Raw genomic sequence first — 11,616 nt, 5'->3', positions numbered from 1 at the left:
TTGTGTTTTTGTTTTAAATTCAGGTCAGATGCATATGATATCACAGAAGGTGAATCAAGATTTCTAGCTCGACTAGATTCTCTCTGGAAGGGATTTATCAACATGCCCAGTGTGGCAAAATTTGTTACCAAAGCCTATCCAGTCTCTGGCTCAGCAGATCACTTAACAGAGGTGCTATTCTCATCTTGTACCACTTTAATTTTACAAGTGCAGTTAAGATTTTGTTTTGCAATGTTTCAAAGTATGTGCGTATTCATTGTTCTGTCTATGACAAAGTACAGCTCAGAAACCATTGTATTGCTTTGTCCAACTTTATTATTTTGTATAACAAAAATGGCTTTCATTTTTGTATTTATAAAATGAAAACTTCTGTTAAATTTTACTTTTGTTCGTAAGGTGAATAGTAGATACAGCTTGTTACTGCAAACTGTAGTCATTGTGTTTTTCATCAATTTTCACTTTTCAGAAGGTGATGACTTATTGCTGGAGTGCAGATGCGAAGTGGCAATTGTTTGTATGTGCCTCATTCTTATGACCATATGAGAGTTTCAATTGTGAGGTTGTTTGGAGGGGTTGGCGTTCATTATAGCCAAAACATACCCTCTTCATTGCCACCTTATGGAATTTATTGAAGACAGGTTTGGCTCATTTTGGCACCTGAAAATTGCTCTGGTCAGGTGGACTTGTTACAGTTGTGGAATCAGTGGAAGTGATAGGGGAGGTGTTGAGGGACCAGTGACACCAGGGATTATGGAGGGAGGAGGTGAGACCTGTAACATTGATAGCAATGCTGTTTAATACAGTGTTTTAAGTAAAAAGCATCCACTTTTCATGAGGATTTTGCAAGACAGTAACCAGGCCTCAAAAATTGGCCTGCTAGGCTACATGCGCAAAAAATACTGTGAGAAGTTAAAGGAACAACACCGCTTTCAGCACTCGGTAAAAGCACCATGAGAACCAGTGCTGTCCCACAGCTGATGACCCCATTAAAGCTTGCAAATCACAGTTTGGAAAGCCCTGTTCTAGTAACCGATGAATATTGTACTTTCTGGTAGAAAAATGTTGTAGGAGCTGAAGGGAATTACAGGGGCTTAGAGAATAAACAAATTTGAACATCTACTGTATACATTGTTTAATTAACACACTGTGACATCTTCCCTTCCTAAAGGATTTACCAGATACCATACAAGTTGGAGGTAGGATTCCTCCTCAAATGGTTTGGGATTACGTGGACAAGATAAAAGCTTCAGGAACTAAGGTATGCTTTGAAAATAGACTTCAATGTTCTAGTCTGGATTGTAATTGTCTAAAATATTGATGTGTGGGTTCCATGGATCTTTTATTAATGTAGTAGTTGATATCTCCTTTAACAGTTGGCTTATATGTCAACATTTAAAAAGGTAGATTTATGAATCAGTGCTCATGTTTTGGAATTTGGGTGAAGAGTAGGATTTTCCATCCATTAATTATATTGGATGGCAGATTGGACAGGATACACTGGCTTCCACATCTGAACTTCTTAATATTCCCTTCCATCACAAAAGCTGTGTCATGAGCACTAATATGCAAAATATACTGAGTTTATTACTGTTATGATTCCAGCTGATGGTATTACTGGACAAGTCAGATCCCAGTCTGAAATCTAGATGGATAGAATTCATTTTTTATATTTAATAAGGTGATCTTTCACTGAAACACAAGCATGCAATGGTGTAGATCTGAAATGGAAGTTTGTTATACAAAAGAATTTGAAACAAAATAGAATAGACCAAACTATTTGCATACAGCACTGTTTGAAAGATTTTGAAACAGTAAAAATACACTATCTATTCCAACACCACCTCTTCACAGTAACCAAACATGGCATCTCAAACTTAATAAAAGGGGTTATGGGATACTGGGCCTTTATTAGCCGAAGCATTGAGTTCAAGAGCAGAGAGGGTATGTTGGAACTGTATAAAATGTTGGTCAGGCCACGACTAGAGAATATTGTGTAGTCTTCAAGTCCACATTATAGGTGGAGACATCATGGTGTGGAGCCGGAGGAACAAGGTCAGGCAGCAGCAGAGGAGCAGGAAAGTTGACGTTATGAGTTGGGACCCTTCAGAAATTGAACATTCTGGAGTTGTTTTCCTTGGACAGAGGAGACTGAGGGAAGACATGATTGAGATATGTAAAATTATCATGCTGCAAAGCTAGGACAAAACTATCAATAGGGAGAGGAATTAGATGTAATGTAAGGGATAGGGGATGTGAGGTGAACCTTTCCCACCCAAAGAGTGGTGGGAATCTTGAAGCTGCTACCTGCGAGGGTGGTAAAGGTAGAAACCCTCAATATTTAAGAAGTAATTAGATGTGCACTTGCAATACGTGGCATACAAGTCTATGGGCCAAGTGTGGGAAAATGGAATTAGAATAGTTGGGTGCTAGTTTTTGACTGGCACAGTCTTGATTGGCTGGAAGGCCTTTTCCCGTTTTGTAGACTTTGTGACTCTATTAACGTCAGAGAATTCCCTTGTTTGCCGTGTTTGTAGGGTTTGACTTCATTGTTGCTTTCAATTCCCAGCCTTAAGAGTTTGTTTGGTGCCTCCTTGAGTATTCACGTCGCTGAACTTAGTCTTTCTCAACTTTGAATAATCCCTTCAAGGTCTCAATCAAACATGTCTAGTGTGGAACTTTAGTCTAAAACCCTCACGCAGAGGTAATCTATTTGCTAACTTTCTGAATTACGTCCTTTCTCTAAAGAACTTCAATCAGGCGTTTTGTGAACTGTGACCAAAAGACTTTCCAAGCTATGGATGTTTTCCCTAAAACAAAAAAAAATTGATTCCTGATCCTTCTAACAGAGAGCAGCCTACTGCTGTTCAATGTTTACTTTGTCCATTCATAAAACTCTCTCACTGCAAACACTTGAACTCCATGGCTGCAGAAATTAAACCCCTGATTCATACATACCAAAACTTAAATGCTATTACTTCAAAATCCAAACTCCAAAATAAAATGTATTGAAGTATGTTATTTATAACTGTTCAATGTAACTCTTCTGTTCTCACTTTGGAAGCCAGGTTAATGAAGAGCAAGATTCTCTGTAATTTCTTTTCCTGCTATGTAGACTTTTGAGCTCCGTACATTGTAGTTGCTTCTTGAAGCAGAAACTAGCATGCTAATAAACGTGTGTAGAGTCTGAGTGGCTGCTCACGTTAGAGGAAATATTGATCGAGATAAAACTAAATTACAAGTCAACATTGAGGCTAATGTTATTAATTATGGAAGCGAAGAAAGTGCAGTTTAAGAATGCACTCGGCAATTTGAATTCCAATTTTTAAGAGAGAGCAGGTTTATTGTTTCTATAATCTCTTAGAAGAGATCTAAACCTATAATTGGATAACTATTTTTGACTCTAGTGAGCTGTAGGCATATGGTATAATGTGAGAAGGAACTGACACCATGTACAAATTCCCAGCAAACTACTTATTCTGAATTTGTTTCTTACTGTATTAAACAGGTTGGATCAAGTCACATGCAGAATGATTTATGTTTAAACAAACGGTGAAATTATAGTGCTACACGATGTATTTGTGCACTGTGAAGAGTTGCTGGAAGTAATTTTTGGATAGTAAGTGCACATAGCCAGACAGTTTTGCAGTTTTCCTTTGCTCAGTATATTACGTTAGTAATAGTAAACAGTGGCTTTTCCCCATTGTGCCTTTACAACTTCTGTCCCACATCTTGGAGCATCTCCAAGCATGAGGTCCTGGATCTTGGAATATGCCTGTTTGTGTGCTCGTGGACTTGGACAGTTCTGTTCACTGGAATAAGTATTTTCTTGAATACAACTGAGGTGGGTCGCTAGACATTGCATGGTGGTTAGGAAGCATCAAAGAAATTGCAATGCATCTGGACTAACACAGAAACCAGACTAGATAATAGTGGAGGGTCTCCTTTACCGAAGTACATTGCTGAACCAAATGAGTTTCATTTTTATGACAATCCAGTAGTCTTAAGATCGCCATTACTGTTGCTGGAATTTTAGTTCCAATTTATTTTTTAAACTGAATTTATATTCCCTAGTTATCATGGTGAAATCTGAGCTCTTATATCTGGTTCAGTTTTCTAGGCCGCTAGAATACCAGTTAAAAGATACAACCACTATGGCACTGTACTAGTATTTAGCACACGTTAGTTCATCCCTGAGGTTGGGGATCAAATCTGTATGCACAACACCCAGTAAATCTGTACACTTGACTACCAACCTCATTGGCTGAAATACTCAATGTGAAATTGATTACATTAGTCTGAAACCAATTTTGAGTCATTATGACACAAAACTGCAAGCTATTGGACATAAAATGGTACTAGATGAACGTTGTCATTCAAGGAAGATGCCGAACATTTGATCAATGAAATGAAGCAAATAATTCTGCACTTTTGCAGGTATAGTGACATTGCAGATTATTGCTTTACCTGATTTTGAGAGAACTGATACCAAAAAGATGGAAATGGTATCAGAGATAGTAGGAACTGCAGATGCTGGAGAATCTGAGATAACAAGGTGTAGAGCTGGATGAACACAGCAGGCCAAGCAGCATCAGAGGAGCAGGAAAGCTGACGTTTCGGGCCTAGACCCTCCTCCAGAAAAGAAAACCCCTGAAGCTTTCCTGCTCCTTTGCTGCTTGGCCTGCTGTGTTCATCCAGCTTGTTATCTCAGATGGAAATGGTAGTTATTTTTATTCCCTATTAGGAATGGGAGGTCAAACCCCTCTGATAATTAAAATCGAAACACAAGCCTCCAGTCTGTTATGGCAGGAGTAGAGGTCCCCTTCTGATATTTAAACCCGAAATACCTAAAGAATCTCGCTCCTCCTTGCCTAATCTGTTGGTGTTAAGGAGAAGGGGGGGTTAAATGGAAGAAAATCCCTGATACTCATTTTACAAGTAACAAGTAACAATTTATTTATTTAACCCTAACAGTGAACAAATTAACAGCATTACTAACAAACCAAACAATTTCCCCCTTAACAAACAATTCCTGAAATTCTTCAGGTATGCTGTCCTAGTAAACACAAGTCACACTGAGATAAACCCAAGTAATAAGCAAATAAATTAATAATTAATCTCTCAAAGTCTACACACTTTTTTTTTCTGCTGTTCTCAAATCGTAAACACCTTTCTTCCACTGATCTGGGTGTCAAGGATGTTTCCTGTGAAGTCTTCTGTGAGGACTGTTAACTATAAGTGCGGGTACCTTTTATGGATAGATGATGCCTTCCTAGAGAGCTTAACAATTTCTCGTGAGAGCTAAACACTTCTCAGATGGCAGTTTGCTCTCACACTGATTTTCAAAATTCTCTCCTTTATATACCTTGGATGACATATCAATTTTCTTATAATAGCATTGGTCTGAGGTTGTCAAAACAATCAGATTTAAATCCCATTGGCTTTCAATCGCTAAGTGCTTGGTTTAAATTAATTGGCTGATTCTATTTAGTTGCCAAAACATCAAAAGAAGCCTAAGGATTCCAGTCACACAGCCAATTGATACATGTTTCAGTTTCAGAACTAGTTGTTCATCTTCAGCTACGTACACTTTTTTTTCCCTCTATATAAATCTGTCAGCTCAGAAAAGCACTTTACCTTTTAAAGGAGCCATGCACTCTTCTCCCTTACTTTTTAACAAAAAAATTCTATTCTCCTGCCTTCCAATTCATGATTACTCTACACAACTTTGTAACACCTTCCCCCTTAAGAAAAAACATAAACCATCATTATGAAAAGATGGCTCCATTTTAAAAAAAAATCTTAACACCATTATCATGAGATACCTACGTCAGTAATCTAAAGTTACACCTTTCATAGTAATTCATTATACACATAGAACCAGTACAATCCAATGTTATATCTTGTCTACGCATTTTCTTTTAAACATGAGATAACGCATGTGCACTAACATTTTTACAACCCGCAACATAAACAATCTGTAAATAAAAGCCTGTAATATAAGACTCCAACAAAATAGTCTTGTATTCTTGTGCTTAAATCTTTCCAAAAAGGTGAGATTTGTGGTCTGTATGCACAACCGTCTCCGAAACATTGTTTGTAACATAAACATTAAAATGTTGTAAGGCCAGTACCAAACTCAGTTGCTCTTTTTCAATGGTGGAGTATTTTCTCTGGTAGGTATTGAATTTCTTTGTAAAAAACCAATTAGCTTTTCAATTCCATCATCATCCTCTTGCATCAACACAGCTCCAACCCCTACAACACTGTTGTCAAAAGCAACTTTAAAGGATTTCAAGAAATTTGGTATGGCTGAAACCGGTGTGGTGGTTAATACAGCTTTTAAATTCTGAAATGCCTCCTGGCATTGTTCTGTCCACCAAAATTTCACATTCTTCTTGAGCAAATCCATCAGCAAGTGCCACCACACTAAGTTGTTACAAACTTGCGGTAGAATCCACTCAGTCCCAAAAATCGAAGCATCTCTTTCTTCAAGGATGGTCTTGGAACATCCTCGATGGCCTTCATCTTCACCTTCCTCGGGGTCATCCTTCCATGTTCAATGTTCTGTCCCAAGAACGTCTCTTCTGCCTTTGAATTCAGTTTTTGCTAAATTTATAACGAGCTTTGCCTCCTGTAGTTTTTCAAAGAGCTCCAGCAAATGCACCATGTGATCTTTCCATGAATGGCTGAGATCACTATGCCGTCTATATAGATGACTTAGTAACCAATCCTGCCATATCTCTGTTCATAAGTCTTTGAAATGTGGCTGATGTGTTCTTCATTCCAAAGGGCATGACTTTAAATTGACACAGCCCATTTGGGGTTACAAACGCAGAAACTTCTTTTGCTGTCTCTGACAAAGGTACTTTCCAGTAACCACAAAGTAAGTCCAAAATTGTGATGTAAGTGGCTTGTCCAACTTTTTCCACACAGTACTCCAGCCTTGGAATTGGGTACGAGTCCGATTTAGTTATGGCGTTGACCTTCTGATAATCCATGCAGAATCATTGAGTACAATCAGAATTGGGAACCAACACAATCGGTGAACTCCACTTTCTTTAACTGAGCTCAATGCTTCTTCGAGCATCGCTTCCACTTTGTTCTGTACCTGTGTGGCTTTGAGAGGATTAAGACTTTAGTGTTGTTGTTTTATCAGAACAGCATTCCCTATTTCAACCTCATGTGCTATAACATTAGTCTTTCCCATTCTATTCCTACATATGTCCTCATTGCTGCTACGAGCCTTTCAATTCAGTTCTCCATTCCTGAGAGAGCTCACTATCCTATCCCATTCTTCATGGACTTACTCATTATTTAACTTATTTTTAGACACATTCAAATCCAGATAATTTGGATTTTGTTCCTCACTCTGAGGGGCAGTAACTAATACCTGTTTCTTCGGTTCCCTGTCCTTTCATAGTAAGGTTTCAGAATATTCACGTGATGTACCCGATTAAAGCTTTTTCCTATCCAGCATCTTTACCAGATAATTCGCCCGACTCAACAACTTCTCAATCTCATAGGCACTACCTAACCATGCTTGGAAGGAATCTCCTACAACTGGTAACAGTCACTAATACTTTATCCCCACAGTCAAACGTACGAATTTTAGATTTCTTATCTGCTTCTTGCTTTGTTAGATGCTGTGCCACCTTCAGATGTTGTCTAGCTAATTCACCTACTCTGTTTAATCTTTCTCTGACCTCAGATACATAATCCAACTGTGAGATCTCTGACTTCGGACCTATCAACTTTTCCGTCATTAATTTTAAAGGCCCTCTTACTTAGTGTCCAAATATCAATTCAAATAGAGTAAACTAAGTCAACTTATTTGGAGAATCTCTAATAACAAATAATATGAATGGGATACCTTTGTCCCAATCACTTGGGTAATTGTGCCAATAAGCCCTCAGCATTGTCTTTAGGGTCTGATGCCACTTTTCCAGTGCTCCCTGGGATTCAGGGTGGTATGCACTTGATTTAAAGTGTTAGATGCCTAAACTATCCATGACCACCTGAAATAGTATGGCAGTAAAATTGGACCCTTGGTCTGACAGAATCTCCCTGGGTAGTCTATAACGGGTAAATAAAGCAAGCAACTCCTCCACAACCATTTTTGCCTTGACATTCCGTAATGGAATTGCCTCCAGAAATCTGGTAGACACATCCATTATGGTTAGCAAATACTGGTTCCCACTTTTGGTTTTAGGAAGGGGGTTTACACAATCAATCATAACCCGTGTGAAAGGTTCTTCAAATGTGGGAATAGCATCAAAGGTGCTGATCTTATTACTGCTTGTGGCTTTCCTACAATTTGACGCATCTGACAGGTACAGAAAAATTCAACCACATCCTTGTGTAATCCAGGCCAATTGAAATGCCTTTGTCTTATCCTGAGTCTTCCTCACTCCTAGATGACCACCTACAGGTAATTCATATGCTACTCCCAATACTTCCTGTCTGTGTTGCCGGTAGTATACAATGTGGTGCAATCCCCTCCCCACACCATTTCTCCTCTGCACTAACCTGCCGCGGTCTCCATTTTTTGCCTTAGGGTTCTATCCTTAAGATAATAGTATTCGAGAATACATTCTGATTCCTTTCCTGAGTAGGCTTTATGATATAAACCTTTTATTGTCTAATCCTTTTTGTTCTAACTCCATTAATCTTTCAGAACTAAATCCTCTGCCTGATCCTCTATCTGTTCAAAATTTTCTTTTACTATTTCATCAAACAGGGTGTCAGCTAACTGAACTTCAATTCCTTCATCTCTCTCTCTTTGGTTTTTCAGTCTAGTTTTAACTTATGACTGTGGGATCTTGTTAGCACACAGTCTGGAAAAATTCCAGCATATTTTTCTTTTAACTCCTCATATCCCAGGTTTTCCTTTTGGTTTCTCCACTACAAGGGCCGTCACTCCCAGTGCCACCCAGTCTTGATTGGACTTTCCAATCTGATCTGACATGGGAACGCTAAATCTCTTTCCATTTGTTCCACAGATTACCACTCTCTCGGATAACATTTCTGAAGGAGTGAAAATACTTTCATCTCTTACTATTAGAGACTGGTTAGCTCACATATCTCTTGATATTTTGACTTCTTTACCTTCTTCCCCTGTTCTTCCTGAATAAACCTTTACCACAGAGATAAAGTCTTTGTAGAGATCAGGCACCATATCACTATCCAGCCCGTGACTAGGCTGTGCACTCTTCTGCAGCTCCTTGACCTCTTTTGATATTTCCCTCCCTACCCCAACTAATCCCACTGGTTTAGCCTCTTTTGCTACCTCCTTTTTCCCAGTGCCTGCCTTAAACCACTGGCACCGTGACTTTGTGTCCAACTCCATTACAGTGAAACCACCTGAGGCCCTTCACCTCCTTTTCACCCTCTTGGGTTTCTTTTTTTCTCCTGTAGTTAACTGTTCCCAGTGTGACCTACTTTTTAGTTTTCATTGAAGGATCTCCCTTTTTCTCAATTTCTATCCCTTACAGAATGAAATTGCTGTCGGAAGCTAAATTTTGATTTATGTGCTAGTGCGTATTCATCCGCCATCTCAGCAGCTCTTCTCGCTGTTTGAACTTTCTGTTCCTCAGCAGGAGTTCTTATCACTTCTGGACGTGAAATTTTGAACTCCTCCAACAGAATAATATCTCTAAGATCCTCCTATGTCTTTTCTATCTTTAATGCTCTCATCCATCTATCAAAGTTGCTCAGTTTAATTCTTTCAAATGTGAAATAAGTCTGACCTGGTTCCTTCCTTGATATTTCTGAACTGTTGTCTGGTAGCAATTCGTGGACACTCAAAATAGCCTGTTTCACTTCTTCACAGTCTCCTGACAGCGCTCCAAGCACTTCTCTAGCCCTGCCCTACCAACTTGGTCTGAATTAGCATTACCCACGCAGTCTCTGGCCAATTCATCTGCCTAGCCAATTTCTCAAAGGGAATAAAAAAGTCTTCTACATCTTTTTCATCAAACTTTGGTAATGTTTGGACATATTTGTTTATATCCCTACCAGGCTGTTGGCTACGATGAGTTTGCTTATCCTCATTTCTATCTTGTACTTTTCCTTCTGCCATTTGAAGTCTTTTTGCTTCTAGTTCCAACTTCCATCTTTTCCAATGCGAACATTCATTCTTTTCTTTTTGTTTTTCCTCTGCTATAACCTTAATTCAAACTGTTTCAATTCCCTTTCATTCTCTAACTTCAGTTGCCTTATTTGTAATTTAATTTTTTTCTAACTCCCCTGCACTTTCCTGTTTCTCTGGTATACCTAAATGCTTGACTAACTCCTTTAAAACTTCAGTTTTCCTCTTGACCCTAGTTAAACCCAATTCTAGCGTGTTTGATAATTTTAAAAGTATATCCTTCCTTTGTTTTTTTTCTAAATTTCCTTGGCAAATTTGGGAAGCATTTTCAAATCCCAGAACATCTTTAGCAATGTTAAGAGTCATCTCCCTCATCTTTGATTTAACCAACCACAAGTAACCGAAATTAAAAGCCAAAGATAGTATGGATTCTGGATTGTACACTAACTTGTTAGATTGGAAATCACCTCTTTGGCTATTTTGATGAAAATTTGATGAGTTTGTAAAAGTGAAAATAGTTACTTTGAATTGATTCTTGTAGAAATACAAACCATTTTAAAATGCTAATAGTTAAGTTAATCAGAAGATTCAGAAGCTTCATTTATAGAAGTCACTTCAGTTAATTTTAAATTTGAACATCCAGGAAAAGTAACAGACAAGAAAGAGCTAACATTGAAGGTGCATTAAAATCTGGCTAAATTTGTTTGTAAGAAGGCTTTTTCTTTGAAAACAGCTGAGATACGTGCCAAATCATGCTTCTCTCCTTGCTTGATTGTTGTATGATGGCTGTGGAGAAACCTGCTCAGGAGCTTAGAGGCAGTTCAAAAGCAGTAGGGGTATAGTTTTAAATCTGCTTAAAAGCTACTTTATACCACCTGACCCCTGAAAGTCATACTGTCAGCTGGCTGTATTGCAGCCCTAACTAATTTAGTTGTACCTTGTAGCCTATAGCAATAAGGTATAAGGCATAAGGCCAGCCCATAGTTGTGCTGTAAAGTTCCATCGCTCCTGTTTAAAATCCTAAAACCATCTGTATTAAAAATTTGTCTATGAATTTGTCACTTGTTCTACACAGATAATATTGGATGAAAAAAAAATGGGTGAGTGGCATGGCTTTCTCCTTTATATTAGTTGTTGCAAGTGTTTAATTTATCAAAGTGAAAATGCTTGAATAGCTGAATCTGTAAGGGCCCATTTATTTCTCCTTTTTGGACAAAAGCTGGAGTGGAAATCAGGCTACTATATATTTGAAAAACCAGGAGTGTTTTGTAACTTAGAAAAATCAGGTGATGCATGTTTTTTAATTGTACCAGGTAGTGTTGCTTTCCGAAACGGTGAGATTGTTACTTTGAGATAGAATCACACAGGAGTCCCTAAGTTCAGGAAAGACTGCCTGATATTGGCTCTCTGGTTGACTTGCAGTTTGTTGCCAGCCTGTAAGCACAGAGCAGCCAGGAGCCTTCAGTCAGCAAACTGAAAACACTTCTCCCTCTCTCTGTCTTTTCTCTACCATCACCACCCTGCACCCC

General features: G+C 38.5%; 1 protein-coding gene across 1 annotated transcript in view; it reads left to right on the top strand.

Moving 5' to 3' along the window:
* Positions 1-11,616, top strand: part of phf3 (PHD finger protein 3) — a 159,899-nt gene that overhangs the window by 130,117 nt on the left and 18,166 nt on the right. Inside the window, exons 12-13 of the mRNA XM_048597075.1 lie at positions 24-171; positions 1,169-1,258. Coding sequence (XP_048453032.1) covers positions 24-171; positions 1,169-1,258 — 238 coding nt within the window. The remainder of the gene's footprint in view (positions 1-23; positions 172-1,168; positions 1,259-11,616) is intronic.

Source organism: Rhincodon typus, chromosome 5 (genome assembly GCF_021869965.1).
Source record: "Rhincodon typus isolate 14 chromosome 5, sRhiTyp1.1, whole genome shotgun sequence".
Lineage (NCBI taxonomy): Eukaryota > Metazoa > Chordata > Chondrichthyes > Orectolobiformes > Rhincodontidae > Rhincodon > Rhincodon typus.
Note: the sequence above shows the minus strand (reverse complement) of the source record. Positions and strands in the feature narration are given on the sequence as shown.